We start from the raw sequence: 18454 nt of genomic DNA, 5'->3' as shown, positions 1-18454 counted from the left end.
TACCCGCGATGCGTAATACCTCATTGCTATATTTGCTGAATGAGATGTTTAGCAATTTAAATGAAGGGCTGTACATGCTCAGTTCGTAAGCCTTATACCAGCTTCAAGTACAACCACAATGAAGATCCACATGTCATAAATTTAAATAATCATCCTTATACCTCATCCGATTCCTCAGAGTTCTTGTGAACCGTACTTTGCTAAAAGCACTTTCTTCGCTTACGATCGAAGTTCATTCATACGTTGCTCGCTGGTCACGTTTCGCGACCGGCGACAATCTCACGTCTACTGCAATAAAAAGGAATCACTGTAACATGGCAACTAACGGCATGATGATATAATTAAGTTACAGAACGCCATGAACACCACCACCAACCCGATCCCGTCTACCGTTGGCGGTTCTACTCAATTAACCATCGGCGGCAGTGAGGCGCCGGAAGTTAACACCCTGCCCAAGCCGGATGATGCGGTGCGCGAGAAATGGGACCGTGGTATCGAGTTCCTGCTGTCGTGCGTCGCACTGTCGGTCGGTTTCGGCAACATTTGGCGCTTCCCGTACACGGCAATGCAGAACGGTGGCGGTGCCTTTCTGATACCGTACCTGGTGGTACTGTTCCTGGTCGGACGACCGCTCTACTATCTCGAGATGGTGATGGGTCAGTTCTCGAGCCGGGGCTCCATCAAGGTGTTTGATGTGGCACCACTGATGCGTGGTGTGGGCGTCGGACAAACACTTGCCCTGGTGCTTATTCTGGGTTATTACGCCGCTGTACTTTCGGTTTCGGTACGCTACTTTGTTGCTTCCTTCGGTAGCCCGCTCGCCTGGGCTAGATGTGAACCGGAATGGGTCGGATGTGTTGATTCGGAATTTAAGGGCCACGCACAGAACGCCTCCTTTCGCCCATCGGCCGAGTTCTACTTCAACCGCACCGTACTGCACAACTACTGGACGGTGGACGAAGGCATCGGGGTGCCCGATTGGAAGCTGACACTGTGTTTGCTCTTCTGCTGGATCTGCATTAGCTGCATTTTGATTAAAGGTATCCGTAGCTCCGGCAAGGCGTCCTACTTTTTGGCTATTTTTCCGTACCTGATACTGCTGGTGCTTCTGATCCGCACGTGTACGCTCGAGGGTGCGGATCAGGGTATACTGTACCTGTTGAAACCGCAATGGCAAAAATTGTTGGACGTACAGGTAATTTAAAAAAAAACGCTTAATTGTGTGGTAATGGTCTACTACTAAAACGTTCAATACGCTTTCGCAGGTTTGGTATGCTGCAGTAACGCAGTGCTTCTTCTCGCTAACAATTTCCCTTGGTTCGGTTATCGTTTTCGCTTCGTATAACAGCTTCAACAACAATATTTACCGGTAAGTTGTGAAAGTTTGAAGTACTGGGCGTTCTTATGAAAATAAAATAGCTGTAAAAGTGAAATATAACAGTGCATTATGCACAACAAGATTGATTATTTCTTAATAAAATGATGTTAGTTCAAATTTTGGAATACTGCTCGCCTAACGCATACTAGACATGTACCGTCTAATACTGTAATTCGTATCTTTCATAGGGAGGAGTTGATCTCCTGTCATGATTTACTGTAGTTGTATATTAAATATCTTTCTTTATTTTAACTTAAACTTAGTACTTAATCTGAATTATAATGGAATTAATTAGTATATTATAAAAGCTTGAATCTTATTTTGAATGTCTTAAATGTTTGTACAACTCTTAACTACCTTCTATCAGTGGTATCGGTTAGTATAAACTGATTTATTTCGTTGATATTTAGTTTTCTGTCATTTTATATACTAATTCAACGAATTGCTTCCCTTCTCTAGCGATGCAATGATAATTTCCTGGCTGGATACTTTCACCTCCATCATATCGGGCATCGTCGTGTTCGGTATCGTCGGTAACATTGCGCACATAACGGGCAATCGCGTAGAAGACATGCAGCTGCAAGGTCCCCAGCTAACCTTCATCACGTACCCGGACGCGATTGCCAAATTCGATGCGGCACAGAACGTATTTGCCGTACTGTTCTTTTTGATGTTTTTCCTGCTCGGTTTGGGCAGCAATACCGGCATCGTAACAACGATAGTGACCGCCATCCGGGACCGCTTCCCCAAGCTCTCCAACTGGAAGGTGGTGCTGATGATAGCGATCTACGGTTTTGGCTGTGGATTGGTTTATATTACACCGGTAGGTGGGTTCTTCAAGGGAAAGCTAGCTGGTGGTAAACGTATCGTGTGCATTGTTGGCATCGTTCCAGGGTGGTTTGCACGTACTGGACGTAGTGGACAAGTATGGCGTTACGTTGACAACGCTTACACTCGTTATGCTGGAGATTGTTACCTTCTGCTGGTTGTATGGTGTGGAGCAGATTGCACACGACGTTCAGCTGATGCTGGACAGAAAAACCGGTGTGTTCTGGAGAGTTTGCTGGAGCTTTGTAACCCTCGCTATCGTCATCGTCATATGGCTGTTCAGCTTCATTCAATACACCCCACTTCCGGTTCCGCAAGGAATGACCGGTACTACGAAACAACACACGAAAACTTATTGTAATTCTCTCCTAAACAGTGATTTCTCAATTTTCCAGCATTTGGTTGGTGTCTTTACGCTTTTGTTATGGTGCAAGTAATAGTGTGGGCTGCGTATGAACTGCAAAACAGGAAGGAAGAGAGATTCATCGACAAAATCAAAGCTGCCAGTCAACCAACGCCCGATTGGGGTCCGGAGGATTCCACGATGCGAGTGCGGTACCGAACCGAAATGTCTAAACGATCTGAGCAAAATGGCAACCAGAGCGATGGTATTGGAAAGAACATTCTACGTAAAATCTTAAATACATTTTATCAAAAATGAAGGGATTAAACGATCAAAAAATAAGGAAATAAATAGCGTATAAATATATTCTATTCGTCCGTATTAAAGTACAGAAAGTGGTTTTGTTTAGCTATTTTCTTTTTATGACTTCTTTTTTATTTCTGCTTTTAAGCATCTTCCCATGTCCCAAGTTTCTTTGTACAAACAATCTTGAATTGCGAATGATCTGTTTCTCCTTTGACCAATAAGATAATATTATCAATATCTCGTATGGCAGTAGACGAACATGAGACAAAACATGGTATCATGATAGAAACAAGAAATATAAAGTTGCCGACATACTAGAATAGATACAGACGTTTAGAGATTTTTATAATCGACTTGAACATTCTTATGAAATAATATTCGTTACTTACGGTATCAATAAAAAAAACTATATAATCCTTACCTTTAAAAGAGTATTGAATAATAAGATTTATTTTTATAATACAGCTAATATTAAGTATACAGCAGTATTAATAATGACACTAATTTATTCAATCAATAGATATGACTCTCCAAGCAAAAATGTCCAGCACTATTTGATCTCATAACTAAACAGCTAGTCACTGTTTAAACAGCTAGTTTTCCCTCATCTCAATCTATTCTAGCGTATCACACTGTATGACTAACACAACCATTCCCTAGAACAGCAAGAAAAACACCATTCGTCAGAAGTTCTTTTCTATTCCACGTGAAACCCCAAATGCATCCACTGCACACGATGCAAAACTCTTGAAGGAAAAAAAAAATATTATGATTGCATCTCGTATTCTCCCATCGGAAGAGTTAACAGGACAGGATGATTGAAGACAAAATTCCAGCGAAATGTACACACTTTACCGGTGGAATGTACGCCAAATTGATGCCAATTCTGTAACGCACCGAGCAAGTGGGTCTCGTCTAGGAATGATGCGACTAGATGACGATGTTGCTATTTATTGCATGGAAAAGATGGTACTGTTCACTCTTATCACATTAGCAGCGCAGTTTATGGTTATGGAATGTAATTTATGTGGTCATCTTACATTACCTCCATTTACTCTCTCGAAGCTGAGGTGAGTTTTATCTTAAGAAATGGCCATTGAGTACTTTGGTAGTAGTAGTAGTTTGAGGAGATGAAAAATTCTGAATTACTTTCATTCTGCCGAGGGTTAACTAGCTTGCTTCTGTGTGTTAGTAAGAGTAAGTGCTTTGCTATTAATATTTTACTAACAACCTATTCCTTCGGGAAGGCAGACAGTTCCCGTTCGGAATCGCCTCCAACTGCTAGTTTACTACCGCAGGTGGCTGCCAACTTTCTAGAGTGCAAAACAACATCAACAAAAAAAGACGCGTTTGTACAAAAAATATCGTAGAAAGTACAGCAGAATACAGTAAAAAAAAACGATTGGTTGAGACACATGTTGGTGCATCGTGCCTAGGTGTACGCGGTTGGCTTACCGGTTTCGCTTTTGGGAATACCCCACAACCATGTATCAAACGTGTATTGGCCCCCGAGTTCGGGTTTTACGAGATGGAAATACTGCCGGTAGGCCATCACGTACACTGCTACACAGATATACGGGTTTACTATCGCGGCCGTCAACACTGTCGCGTACGAATTGTACGCGTGTGGTGCACGCGAGATGATCTTCGATTAGTGTTTACACCGTCACACTCGTCACAACTAAGCTGGTATTGGGTAACACTTGCAACGGTTCATTCAGCAAACGTTCGCCGATTAAATGTGTCCTGCATCCAGTGCGGCACCGTTAAATGCACGTCGGTTGCGATCGAGACAACATCGGGTGCGCACACGGGGTCCAACGCGTTTGGCAAACTAGAACCTGGAGCAAACACTAGCCAGAGTGAGAGTGAGCGTAGAACTCGCAGTCAGGTGCTCACGGTGCACTAGTTTCGATAGTTACCTCAAGAGTAATCATGGAGAACCACGCGTACAGTGGCGGACCTGCGGATAACGGCAAGGCCGAAAATCGGTCGGTAGCATCGGTAAGTGTCAAAATGACGCAGTGATCGTAACCGACAAGTAGCGTCACTTGTGATGCCGAGTTTTGTTTTGCTTTCCGTATTCACAACAATGACCATGCAATGTAGTTCGGTTGGGCAGAATCGTGTTCCGTGTGCGCCTGCTTGTTTGAAGTGTACGAAGGGATCAAGTAGGCAGCTTCGACTGGCGTTAATTGATTGGTTAATCGACTGCAAATCCATTTCACTCAACCATTCCTCCACTACCCGTCTACTTGCAGCCTATGAATTCCAGCACCACGCTGCAAACGATCAGCGACGATACGAAAACCAGCACGAGCACGACGCGTGACAAATGGGGCCGGGACATTGAGTTTATGCTTTCCTGCATCGCGTACTCGGTCGGGTTTGGCAACATCTGGAAATTCCCGTACACGGCCCTCAAACACGGTGGCGGTGCGTTCCTTCTACCATACCTGATCGTGCTGTTTATCGTTGGCCGACCCATCTACTATCTGGAGATGATATTGGGCCAGTTCTCTAGCAGGGGCTGCGTGAAGCTGTACGATCTTGCGCCGGCTATGCGTGGTATGGTGACTGTGGCGGGATGGCAACAATAGCAACATTAACACCACGGTACGGTTTCGTTTGCAGGCATCGGCGTGGCACAAACGATCGCAATGTTCGTCGTGATGACTTACTACGCGCCGGTGTTGGCGATTACGTTTCGCTACTTTGTAGCATCGTTCAGCAGCACCTTACCGTGGAGCGAGTGCAACCCTTCCTGGTCAAACTGTGTGAACTCTTCGTTTGTTGGTAAACTCGAGCCCACCAACACATCCGTCAGTTTGCAATCTTCGGCCGAACTGTTCTTCCTGTAACTATTCTCAGTTTTCCGGTTGCTTGAGATAATGTTGTAACATTTGATTTCATTCCACAGAAAGGAAGTCATCCATAAGGCACCCTCACTGGACGACGGGTTGGGCATACCCGATTGGAAGCTGGCATTGTGTCTGCTGTTTGCCTGGATTGTCGTCGCAACAATTCTCATCCGGGGAGCAAAGAGCACTGGCAAGGCTTCGTACTTCCTTGCGATCTTTCCCTACGTGATCATACTGATTCTACTCGTCCAAACCGTAATGCTGGAAGGTGCAATGCAAGGCATACTGTACTTTATAACACCGCAGTGGGATAAGCTACTCAGCATCGAGGTAAGCCTGTTGTAACGACCAAGCAACCTCCTACAGTTAGGCAATCCGCATTACACCCGATACGTTTCACTCGCCTAGGTTTGGTATGAGGCCGTAACGCAATGCTTCTTCTCGCTGTCCGTCTGCTACGGAGGCATTATCGCGTACTCCTCCTTCAACAACTTCAGCAACAATGTGCATCGGTAGGTAGTGACCGGTGGTAATTAGGGGTATCGGGTACCCTACGCGCTCGTCGCAATATTTCCAAACCATCCTTAACCGAACGACCGTTTGACCGGCTCTGTTTTGCAGTGACGCCGTCATTATCTCCTGGCTCGACACATTCACCTCCATCATTGCGGGATGCATCGTGTTCGGCGTGATCGGCAATTTGGCGTACGTCAGCGGTCAGCCGGACATTCAGAAGCTTGCACGAGACGGTGCCGGCCTTACCTTCATGACGTACCCGGATGCGATTGCCAAATTCCAGTTCCTGCCCCAGCTGTTTGCCGCCCTGTTCTTCCTGATGCTGTTCATCGTGGGCGTCGGTAGCAATCTGGGCGTAACGACGAGCATCATTACCGCGATCCGGGACCAGCGGCCAAATCTGAAGCACTGGCAGGTTGTGCTGGGCACCGTGACCATGGGATACTTTTTCGGCCTGCTCTACCTGACACCGGGCGGATTTGATTTTCTGGATGTGATCGATTACTACGGCGCGAAGTATGTAACGCTCACGTTTGCCGTACTGGAGTTGGCCACCGTTGCGTGGATCTACGGCGTCGATCGCATCTGCCGCGACATCAAGTTTATGCTCGGCATCGAGACCTCGTTCTACTGGCGGGTGTGCTGGGGACTAATTGCACCAGCCGCCACACTGCTCATTCTTATCTTCAGCTTTGCCGACTTTGAGCTGCAAAAAGTCCCGATGGGGTACAATGGTAAGGTGTAACTATCATGCGCGCACTAACGGCGCAAGGTCATCTCGCTGAGGCAATGACTGAGGGTTTGTTTGCTTTTCCAGTTTTAGGACTGTTTATCTACGCCGTCGCGTTTCTGCAACTACCCGGCTGGTACGTCTATGCGATATACCGGCGGCGCAGTAAGCAGATGGAATCGCTTCGTAAAGCTGCCCGTAACGCCCTGGAACCGCTGGATGTTTGGGGTCCGGAAAGTGATACGGTGCGATTACAGTACCAGACCGAGGAGGAACAGTACCAAAACATTCATCCGATGCACACGAGCGCTTTGAGGCGCATCAAGAAGCGAATGTTCAACATTGGCTAACGCAGTGGGGCCGACAAGCGTAAGATCACAACCAGTGACAAGTGATAGTACCTTTTTAATCGTGGCTACTTTCGAAACCGTACGGGCGCTACATTTTCTCGACCTTCTGAGAAAACACGAGATGTGCTTAGCATTAATAACATCACTCTAGATTGTGTGTTCACTCTTAAATGTAACATTAATGATAGAGATAATTTTACGTTCAGCTGTTTTTATGATACTAATAAACGTTACCAAAGTTTTACAAAACAACACAGGGGGGTTTTATTCAGATTTTGAATCAATTATATGAATTTGGTAACAATCGATATTAACAAATTTTGAAATACTTCAATCAAATTTCATGTAACAAAAAATAGCCGCCCGAAATTCGCGACGGTTTAGAATCGTTGGAGTAAATATTTTGAAAGGTTATTTTCTTCTGGATTATTACATAAACATTTTAAACCAAAGCATAAAATAAAGAAGTATCGCATTAGTATTCATCCATCACAACTTCTTAGATAATTATTTTTTGTTACTTTTCATTACTTCCTTCAATTATCGAAAATCTACTCCCATAAATCAATGTATATACTAAAATAATCCAAAAGCAGTTCCAGTCATTACTTCAGATATGTGGATAATGCATTCCAATAAAAATTTGCGTATCGCGAATATCCGCATAACTTAAATTTCCTTTAAAGCGGCGTATTAACGAATCAATTACTTATTTCCACGTTACGAAGCACATTTAAAATTGATATTTCTTCGTTTATTTTGAAAAATACAGTACAATTGTATGGAAAGTAAATGTTGTTAAAATGTTTACGTTTTCTTGGAAAAATTTAAAATTTCCAATGAAAAACTTGATACATATTTCAAATTTCTAATTAAAAAATTGAATTCTAGACAAAACTCCGCGAGAACCTCGTTGCTTGGCTAATGATTGAGTGCAAAAAAAGTCAAAAGAGAGATCTATAATAAATAGGAATAATAGTTAATAATAGTCAATAAGAATTTCGTCAATCAATTGAAGTATAAATCAAATATTGATCTAATATGATCATTTGATTCATAATGATTGTTAATAATTTTTGTATTATTTCTCATAAATCTGTAATGCCTAATGATTCATTATTCATTGGCAATCTAGATGAAAATACATTTTCGAAAATATAACAATGGAGAGAAAAAAGTAGCGTCGACAATTCCAAACCACCACTACCATTCCAGTGCTTACTCAAAGCAAAAACTTTCCATTCGTCACACCAAATAAATTATTCCTTGCTTGATCCAAGGTTGACAAAAATCACCATAACATCACTGTTTCGGAATCGAACGCGTAATTTAACATGCGTTCAAACCAGTGTCCAAAAGAAGCAAACGCTCCTCATGACGGGCAATGGTGATGGACACAGGCAGTAAAAAGGGATTCCCAATATTTGCTCAACTAAACCAATAAGCAGAGAAAACAAGCGATACATCAACACAGCAAACGATCTGCACACGTAAGGATAAAAGCTCATTAAGTGTTTCCGCCAGATTCCAGCTTACCGGGTTATCCGCAGGGAATTCCCAAACAAATGGACAACTCCTTTGGGAATGCCATCCAAAATTAAGCGGACGGCGAAAAATGACAACAGGTAATCCACACAGCTAAACTCCATGGGTAATTGTAATCTTCTCAGCACGATTGTGTGTAAGTGGCCGCCTCGAGAGTACGTTAGAAACGGTTTAATAACTAGCTTCCTTACACACGGTAGATACCCAGCCTAAGCATCGCATGAGGGACACGTTCTGTCTCGATCGGCAGCAACTTGGTTGTACGAATCTCAAAACTCGTGCCAGAAAATGAGCGAACGCGTGCGGGAAGTCTACTAGCGGAATAATTCCCAACCAAGACGATTTGCGGTACTTTCCCTTCTGATGAATGCCACCGACGGATACGAACGATATACGTGAGCTGTTTCGCGAATGTGATTGATCGAAGGCAAGCAGACTGGCGAAGCATGAAGGGTGAGACCGATTAAACAGAACGCAAAATCTTTTGGTAGTTATCGTTTGAAGAGCCACATTGAACGTCTGTTGTGATATTAGAAAAATAATGAAGCTTTATAAAAGGAGGTCCCACTATAATGCTTCGATATAAATACTCTTTCTAACTATCGGGACAGTTATTAGATAGTTGTTTTCTTGCGACTCGCGCAAGTTCAATTTGAAGTACCAACTGCAATGCATGATATAATATATTTGTATTGTGTAACGTTTCGAGTGTTTCTACTACGTAGAACAATCACCAGCATTGAAAGGAAATTTTTGTTTTTAATACATAATGATTGAGCGAACTATTTGTAACTATAAGAACAAGTTTTTGACAAAAAAAAAATGATATTCATTAAATAGCGATGTAAATAAATAAAAAAAATGATTAATTTAAAAAGCAAGTAAATAAAACTAAACAAATAGCAATATAGAAAAAAGTAACAGTAAAAAAGTAAAATTATTTAAAAGCGAATACTACTATTTATGCAATGTATATGCAAATTAGTAAAAAAACCGTTGAAATTTAAATAGTGTTCAATACTTCAAAATACTTCTAAGCAAATGTTTTTTTTTTTGCATGTATCAGAAGTAAACAACAATATATTGGTCGTTGAAAAAAATGCTGACTTAAACTACCGACAACTATTAACAGTTAGATGCTATACAAACAATGTACTATTTCGTTTTCAAAAGGGTAAAAACAAAATATTAAAAATAAGGGGTTACTTTTATGTTTACATGTGGGACTACACCCACGATTTCACGTTACAATGATATGACAGCTCATACAGATTGTGTTTCTTTTTAAAAGATTAACCACACCGAAACAAATACAAAAAAAAAATGGTGTAAAGTCCGCGTACTGTCCGTCCATAGAACTTTTACTGCTTTCGAGACAAGATAGCGAATCTGAGGCGGTGTAAATAATATTGATTCGTCTTGTGTTATTCAGACACCACGTGACCAGGGTGTGACAGTGTGAAGTTTGTTTGCTAAAACCACAGGACGCGATTAGGACTAGGTGCATTGGTTCGATTCGATTGTGTAAGAACGAAATCGCACATCCGCACGCATAAGGGGAGCTTCTTGTAGGTTGAAGCTATTACCCCCAGCCCAAGGGCAATTATGCTTCAATAACACGGTAATATAAGATTCTGCCGGTTCATGGCGTTAGTCGAATGCCGTTCGGATGCGCCCAAAAAGGGAAGAAAGAATGTGAGCGACACAACAACAACGAAAAACAGTAATTCAACAAACAGTCTGTCCAATAGGCTGCTTCTGGGAAGATGTGTTATCACTGATGATATACCAATTAAATCATAAACTATGACAGTACCAGGGTAAAATGCATTATTATTGCGTACGTCTTTCACATTTAGACGTCAGCTTTATTTTGTGTGTAGAACGCAGACGCCTTGTACCGGTAGTAAGATACCGTACAGGAAATTGATGCCCTACAGTTCCACTTATCGGCAACGAATTATAGCACCTATTGATTGAAGTGGGGAAATTCCTTTCTGCCCCAAAGTGCCTTAGCTTAGTGGGACATTGGATCAATTATTTGCGTACGGGTATATCACAAGGCGGAGATCCAGCTCTATCTGGATCCGGATCCGGCCTTCCAACAAACCCCGAGGGAAGATTGCATTTGAAGGTAAATATTTATATGGGTCCTCGTGCGCAGCGAGTATTGCTATCGTTGGAACAAGTGTGGCACGTGAGCTGGGATGAATGAATCGTCTCTACCTTGCTGATAAGCATTTTCCTAGGAATGGGTGATTAAATAGTTAGACAATCATACTTCTCTTTCTGTGTTGGTTAAAGTTTTTGCATAATTACCACGAGAGGAAGGTGGAAACCGTACGGGCAAGAATTGACCAAAACAGTCGGTCTTAACAGCAAAGCAACATTTTCCGTTGCTTGGGGTGGTTTACGTCAAACAGTCGTTAAATGCAGAATTGTTAGTGTGTGCTGCTCTCCAGTTTACCAAATGGCGGAATCCGAACAGTGGAACTGATGTTGAAGGTGAAAAGGAATGCTAAACATGGTCAGCTCTTAGATCCAACCATTGATCGTACAACGAAGCACAGTTGAAAATAACACGGGAGCAGGTTTTGGGGGACTTTAATACACTTAATGGCCGATGAGATCAGGCTCTATTGTTGATGTGGAAGGATGTGATGTGGTGGAAGGAAATAAAAAAATAATTTACCATGAGTTGCAAAAGTTGTGATATAATGAAAGTAAAAACTTAAAACTTAAAACAAATCACCCTTAAAATTATATTTAATACAATGAAATATAACAACTTCGAATTCGAAAAAAATATTTAAATACCCATAAATGATGACTTAAGACTGAAAAGATCTTATAATAAATTGTGCTTTCACAAGTATTCAAAATAGTACCACAAAAACATAAATCTACATAAAACAGTAGGAAACAAAGGGAGAATAAGGAAATACGCAACGTGTCAGCTTAAGTAGATCAATGATTCAACAAAATCGAAAGTATCCGCTAGTAGCATTAACATCTTCAGCAGCGTTACTAACATACAAAGCAACATACAAGATCGTTGCTATAATTTTCCGCCACTTTATTGTGTGCGCTCACTTGCGGAAGAATTATAAAGTCAAATATACACCGTTGAAGTGTGCAATTTTTGTGTTGCCGTTGTAAAGTGTATCTCGTACAGCTGAAACTGCACCAAGAACACTGTGCAAATATTAATAGCTACAGTAACATCAACAAAAAATACCCTTATTGTAACTTCTGTCCGGTCGCGGTTTGGAGTGTCTTTTACGTAAGCGTCTACCCTACCCCTTCTTCTTTAATTTTATGTCGCCTAGCAGCTGAGCCCAGTTTTGCATTTAACGGCGTGAGATGCGTTTTTTCTCTAAATTGGAAACAGAATTCCCCGTTTCAAGTTTTTGGGATTCGCCACGACTGGTGAATGCGTGAATTATCATGCCAATCTTTGATCGAATTCCTTATGTCTGTATGTGTGTGTGTGTGCGTAAAAAAAAACATTAGCAAAAACAAAATCCCCAGAACGTACCTCCGAGACAATCAAAGCGCGTTATGCCGTCCCCTTCCACTCGGCGCATCGGGAGTTTAATCGTTCACCTGTGTGCCGACGTACGGCGCCCCGTCCACGTCCAAACGGGGCGGCTGATTAGAATCGGCAAGCACTGGGTCGATGGCTATAAACTAATTGCCGCCGACATCGGTACACCTCACTAGCAAACGAGCGTTCAAGTCGAACGGACACAAGCGCTCCCGGAGGCTTTTGCGATCGATCTGGAGATCGAGATTGTCCGAGTGTTCGTTGTTACCAGTGCGAATTGCGGTGGAAGCCCGGGCCACACTTTGCAGTTTGAGCAAACGTGGTGAAGAATAATCACGGAATAGGAAATGGGCGATATTTAGCTACTGAGCGTAGTACTAATCATTCGCTGTGAGTGTGTGGGAAGTGACCGACCGCAATCACTACTCGATGCAGGTACAAAAAACTCCTCAAACCGTGAAACCTCCAATTGGATGCGTATCAGTGCTCGAACAAGTGCCTAAGCGTGTGTGAGTGTATCTCGGTGGCGCTGTCCTTCATACGGTACTAGGTCCTTGACAAGTGTCTGTTTTTCGTCACGCTTCAGTGCGATACAGTGTGCCGAATTCGGATTTGCAATCAGACAAAAAAAAAACCGCAACGAATGCTCACCGCATCATCGTGCCTCGTTCCAAGCAGGTGTAAATTAGAATCGGGTACTAGTGGATCTGTTGATGCATTAACTTAGCCTATTAAAAATACAACGGATGCCCTTCTCAACAGTGAGTGTGGTGTTTTGTGGTGAAAATTTTACATCGTAATTGTGTCTATTGTGCCTGGGACACGTACAGTGGCTGTACTGAATTGATTTCACACCAGTACAGTGAGCAATAACAACCTCGCACAACTAGCGAAATGTCCGGTACGGACAATCCTGGCTTCGTGACAGCAGATGATGCCGGCCTTCCAGCGGTCCAGCCACAGATTGACTCAAAACCACCGCCGGTGTTAGAACAGCTCGAAAAACCACCGGCCGTCGAGCGGGAAAAATGGGACAAGGGTGTCGAGTTCCTGATGTCCTGCATCGCACTGTCGGTGGGGCTGGGCAACGTGTGGAAGTTCCCGTCGACCGCGTTCCGTAATGGTGGCGGTGCGTTCGTTATCCCGTACCTGATTGTGCTGCTCGTTGTCGGACGACCGATCTACTACCTGGAGATGGTGATGGGACAATTTTCGAGCCGTGGCAGCGTAAAGGTGTACGATGTGTCGCCCATCATGCGAGGTAACGTACCTGTTGGATTCAAGTTTAGAAGAAAACTAAACGAAATGGGCCACACGTGCGGTTGCACACAACTGGTGACACGGGGGCATACTGATATGTTTCAAAACGTGCCATTCGCCAGTTTTCGATAGTTATTCAAAATGTTTTCACTGGATGGTGTGTACGGTAAATGAGCCTCATTATCCACAAAAGATAATTTTCCTTTCTCGGGATGAACGCGATTTATTGTGCTTTATGTGTAGTGTCAATTTATTTATTGATTGGTCTATTGTATCGTTAAGTGCATTCGCTCAGTTTTGTGCATTATTTTTGCTTGTTAGATGTTGTTGATGGCAGAACATTGAATGATAACTAACAATAATAAATTTGTAGTATTTCAATGTTATTCCTATTGCTAAACAATGTTTTTATGCGAAAATAGCTCATGTATCATTAGTATTCAACAGCCATACTACTGCTCTCGACGGATTGTTCATACTGTCAATGCTCCATTGGGAAGCGTGGACTTCGGAACACAGCATGTATTCATCTGATCTGGTATTTGAAATATGTTCTCTCTTCTGCTCAACCAACAACTAGACTTGCATGAAATCATATTGGTTTTACGGTCAAATATTTCGTTAGATTTTCGAAACTAGCATGATAGTTTTACCATCTCGACAGCATCAGTGGCCGTAAAGGGAAACAAACACTAAGAATCAATACCGAGGGCAAGCGATGTGACCTGGGGCTCTAATCTAGTTGCAGACAACAATGTTTCTAGCGAAATGTATGGATATTGCAACATCGGTAACATTTGCTACAGGCAAATTCAAACTTTTCACCTGTAACATTATTGCCCGGACCCGGATTGTTAGATCCACGGGTAACCGGTGGAACGGTGTTGAAATCTGATTTTCAGAATGGACATGGTCATACGCATACGGAGCTAATCTGAGCAGCAGACAACCACCCAAAAGAACGACGAATGATGCTAACAAAACAAATCATTGAAGAAGCACAATGTAATGTTCCAAATGGATTACAATGCTACGAATTTTCTTCATCAATGTTCTTTCATTGATGATTCGGAAATTGTGGTGATTGAATACAAAATATCTTCCGGAAGTTGAAGCCTTTACCAAAAACTTCGAGCACATCCAAGAACCTTGAACAGGGTTCGGGGGATGCAGTTCTGCTTGGTTTCCTTTCGTTGCGGTTGTGTTGAGTGTGCCTCGCATTGACTTTACACCAACCCCTACTGGGGTTTTCCAGCTGTTTAGAGTCCTGCTGGAAGCCAGGATAAAGAGGGAGCGAGAGAGGATCCTAACAGTGTTGGGTTTCCGTACATATACTTCTTCCTCTTGGCCTGCTCAGAAGAGGGGGAGGGTAGGGAATGGAGAGTATGTCTTATCCTTCCCATGGCTTCAGATCCATTCCCGCATCAGCGGATTATCTATACAACACTGCCCACATAACAAGGGCCATTGTGATAATTAAATTGATGGAAAGATGAATTAACTGGATGTAAACGTTGTTTCGAAAGAGCAGATATAAGCTGTTAGATGCAACCGATAAAACAGTGTTGGCAGAATCAACCTTCTAGGACGATAAGCGATAGGATGAATAGTATAATTTTCAATCGGTCGTCAGCTGGCCAATGAAGGATCATCCATAATAATATTAACAGTACATTCAGTATTACTTTGAAAGTCAATTGCTAAATGATGTGCACTGAATATGTGGATTATGGTTCGGGCAAGATTAGAATCCATACCGAACGTGTTTATTTTCAATCGTTCGCTGTAGATTATTTTATTTGTACGATTACTGACAACAGGGCTTCATTTTAAATTGTTTTCGGCAACGTAACAATTGAAAGATCAGTCGTTACATTTGATCAGTTGAACAGCCTTTTTTAGATTAACTTGTCAGAAATTTATAAAATAGTTTTATTCGAACCTGTATTGAGTCATTTGGTTTTACTCGCTTGCTTTTCCACAAAAAGGTTTTAAAAAATGTGTTAATAACATTACTATCCGGATGTGAAACAATTAATTATTCTATCTTTAACTTTAGATAACGTGTAGGGTAACGAAGGCGAACCTATTTGCTCATTTTTGTGCTTTCAATATAGTAAACGGCAAAGATAAGTGATAAATTGTCGATGAGAAAATTTGACAAAGTAGAATAAAGTTGACTGAAAACTTTAACATATTTCTTCAACTTTCAATGAGTTCAATGATCAATACCCAATAGTTACAGAACGACTCAATAACCCACCCAGATTGGTTCGGACTTGACCGTGTCGCCCATATGCAGGACTGATATATTTAATGATGGGTTATCATCCTCCGAGTCCTGATAGGGTATTTAGACTTTAATGCAAGGCAGAATTACTCGAAAATACGATTATTATAAAACCAAAGAAGAAAACTATTGGAATAAAAAATTTATATTCATATCAATAACCAATTATACTAATTGTTAGGCAATTTATGTATTGTATCAAACAATAACTTTAGTTTATCATCAGTCATTTTTCATTAGTTTTATAACCATTGAGTCCCAGTGAAAATTTGAAATATTTTTTCCCTTTTCCATCATGAATTATTAAAATTTCATCAACACCTATTGCATTATGTGTGCCGTTAAACTTTTTAGAACATATTTAACAATTTAACCGGGTAAATCACTCCCTAAGCAAAATGAGAATGAAGTAAAAATTCCTTCACCGCACCACACCTGTCATAAAAAATCCCCTGTTTTATAGACCGTTAAATGCGTAGCTCCATTCACGACCAAGCGACATTCTTCCGCGCCAAATATTTACCTTCTTATCTTGTCTTTTTTTCCGCAGGTATCGGTATTGCACAGATGGTTTCGATTTGCGTGGTGATCGTATACTACGCGGCAACGATCGCGACAGCAATCCGATTTTTCATCGCCTCCTTCGAAAGCCCGCTGCCGTGGGCCAGCTGTGACGTAAGCTGGACCGGTCTCAACTGTGTCAACTCCTCCAATTCCGGCCCAACGCCGGCGTTCAACAACTCGCTACCGGTAAAAACGTCCGCCGAGCTGTTCTACACGTAAGCATAAGCGCCGTCTTTACGCGTTGCCGGACGCCGGTTTCTCATTTCGGTTGTTGTACCTTCTAGACACTCCGTCACCGGCGAAGGACTGCTCGTTGAGGGGGAGTTCGGTGCACCCGACTGGAAGCTAACGCTCTGTCTACTGTTCATCTGGGTCGTGATGACCATCATGATGGTGAAGGGCATCCGCGGATCGGGCAAGGTTGCCTACTTTCTTGCCCTCTTCCCGTACGTCGTGCTGATCTCGTTTGCGGTGTATGCGTTCACGCTCGACGGTGCCGGCGAAGGTCTGAAATATTTCATCACGCCCGACTGGGATAAGCTGCTGAATGCGGACGTCTGGAAGGAAGCCGTCTCGCAGTGCTTCTTCTCGCTGTCGATCTGCTTTGGCGGTGTGATTGCATTCTCCTCGTACAACAACTTCAGCAATAACATCTACCGGGATGCGATGATCATTTCCTGGCTGGATACATTTACTTCCCTACTGTCCGGCGCACTGGTATTTTCTATTATCGGACACTTGGGCCATCTGACCAATGAAACGGACTACACGAAGGTGGTGAAACCGGGCAGTGGGCTTACGTTCATCACCTACCCGGACGCGCTGGCGAAGTTCGAGCACGTGCCAAATCTGTTCGCGCTGCTGTTCTTCTTCATGTTGCTAACACTCGGCGTCGGCAGCTGTACCGGGCTTATTAACAGTGTTTTGACGGCACTGCATGACAGCACACCTCGCCTCAAGTCCTGGAAGACGGTCGTTACGATCGGAGTGCTCGGATTTGCGTTGGGACTACTCTTCGTCACACCATCCGGTTCCAAGATGTTGGACTACTTTGACTACTATGGTGTGCAGTTTGTGACGCTCACCTCTGCCATCTTTGAGCTGTTTGCGTTCTGCTGGCTGTATGGCATTCGTAACCTTACCAGAGACATTCAGTTCATGCTGCAGCGCCGGACCGGGTTCTTGTGGCGATTCTGTTGGAAGCTGCTCACGCCAGCGATGCTGATCGTCGTGCTTATTATTGGGCTGGTAAAGAGCCAACGTCCACAGGGTATTGACGATGTTTATCACGGTGAGTAGAGAGCCTTATTGCTAGTCTTCCTAATTCCCTTTCACTATCTGTGTCTTTCCCTTATTTTTGTTCCCCCAGTTCTCGGTTGGTGCATCTATGTTGGAGCACTAGTACCGATCCCAGTGTGGGCATGGTTCGCCATACGGAAGCGAAATGAATCCACCCTCAAGAAGCGCATTGTTGCCGCCGGTAAACCCCTGTCCGATTGGGGACCAGAAAGTTTGGAGGTGCGCAAACAATATCTGGAGTTCTGCAGCAACTACCAACCGATGGATTCGCGCTGGACCAGGTTACGACGAGTGCTGCACAGAAATGACAAAACCTATCGCGTCTCCGTTTAAGGCGAAGTACGCTCTCTTATTACCTCGGAAGCGCGTGCTCCTTGCGTCAGTATTACTAGGGAACCAGTGCTAGCCTCTCCGATGCAGCCGGAACAACAGCTGATCCGACATTTTACTTTCCGAAACCCCACCGACGATCGGCTGGCGGAGAGATTCCATTCTAGCATTCAGTTCCGTTCATCGTACCCCGTACCCGCTGTATTAATGCCTTCCCCTTACCCATATGCCCAGGTCGATGATGTAGTAGCGTGTACTTTGTGTTAGCGAGTGGCGACTGCAAACCCAACCAATGACGTTCACATTC

At 43.1% G+C, this 18454-nt stretch overlaps 3 protein-coding genes across 3 annotated transcripts; all 3 read left to right on the top strand.

Annotated features, from left to right (window-relative positions):
- The first annotated feature begins 358 nt into the window (after positions 1-358).
- LOC128715452 (sodium-dependent nutrient amino acid transporter 1-like) lies at positions 359-2867 on the top strand. Its single transcript, XM_053810355.1, has 5 exons — positions 359-1195; positions 1266-1369; positions 1838-2201; positions 2272-2533; positions 2602-2867. The coding sequence occupies exons 1-5, from the start codon at positions 359-361 to the stop codon at positions 2865-2867; spliced, it is 1833 nt and encodes a 610-aa protein (XP_053666330.1).
- A 1923-nt stretch (positions 2868-4790) lies between these two features.
- Positions 4791-7312, top strand: LOC128709682 (sodium-dependent nutrient amino acid transporter 1-like). The gene is made up of 7 exons (XM_053804692.1): positions 4791-4859; positions 5117-5423; positions 5490-5712; positions 5776-6046; positions 6125-6228; positions 6338-6966; positions 7050-7312. Exons 1-7 carry the CDS (start codon positions 4791-4793, stop codon positions 7310-7312), a joined length of 1866 nt encoding a protein of 621 aa, XP_053660667.1.
- Positions 7313-13298: 5986 nt separating this feature from the next.
- LOC128707165 (sodium-dependent nutrient amino acid transporter 1-like) lies at positions 13299-18150 on the top strand. The gene is made up of 4 exons (XM_053802112.1): positions 13299-13665; positions 16505-16733; positions 16803-17809; positions 17888-18150. Exons 1-4 carry the CDS (start codon positions 13299-13301, stop codon positions 18148-18150), a joined length of 1866 nt encoding a protein of 621 aa, XP_053658087.1.
- The last annotated feature ends 304 nt before the right edge of the window (positions 18151-18454 follow it).

The sequence above is a fragment of the Anopheles marshallii genome, chromosome 2, assembly GCF_943734725.1.
Source record: "Anopheles marshallii chromosome 2, idAnoMarsDA_429_01, whole genome shotgun sequence".
Lineage (NCBI taxonomy): Eukaryota > Metazoa > Arthropoda > Insecta > Diptera > Culicidae > Anopheles > Anopheles marshallii.
The sequence above is the reverse complement of the archived record's forward strand: the minus strand, read 5'-3'. Positions and strand labels throughout refer to the sequence as shown.

What these genes read in the sequence shown, in the direction of transcription:
- LOC128715452 (XM_053810355.1), top strand. Translation starts at nt 359, where the DNA reads ATGAACACCACCACCAACCCGATCCCGTCTACCGTTGGCGGTTCTACT. An exon ending in GATTGGTTTATATTACACCG is followed by an intron (nt 2,202 to 2,271) that starts GTAGGTGGGTTC and finishes GCATCGTTCCAG; the next exon opens with GGTGGTTTGCACGTACTGGA. An exon ending in GGTTCCGCAAGGAATGACCG is followed by an intron (nt 2,534 to 2,601) that starts GTACTACGAAAC and finishes TCAATTTTCCAG; the next exon opens with CATTTGGTTGGTGTCTTTAC.
- LOC128709682 (XM_053804692.1), top strand. Translation starts at nt 4,791, where the DNA reads ATGGAGAACCACGCGTACAGTGGCGGACCTGCGGATAACGGCAAGGCC. An exon ending in TCTTGCGCCGGCTATGCGTG is followed by an intron (nt 5,424 to 5,489) that starts GTATGGTGACTG and finishes TTTCGTTTGCAG; the next exon opens with GCATCGGCGTGGCACAAACG. An exon ending in TTCAGCAACAATGTGCATCG is followed by an intron (nt 6,229 to 6,337) that starts GTAGGTAGTGAC and finishes TCTGTTTTGCAG; the next exon opens with TGACGCCGTCATTATCTCCT.
- LOC128707165 (XM_053802112.1), top strand. Translation starts at nt 13,299, where the DNA reads ATGTCCGGTACGGACAATCCTGGCTTCGTGACAGCAGATGATGCCGGC. An exon ending in TGTGTCGCCCATCATGCGAG is followed by an intron (nt 13,666 to 16,504) that starts GTAACGTACCTG and finishes TTTTTTCCGCAG; the next exon opens with GTATCGGTATTGCACAGATG. An exon ending in TATTGACGATGTTTATCACG is followed by an intron (nt 17,810 to 17,887) that starts GTGAGTAGAGAG and finishes TTGTTCCCCCAG; the next exon opens with TTCTCGGTTGGTGCATCTAT.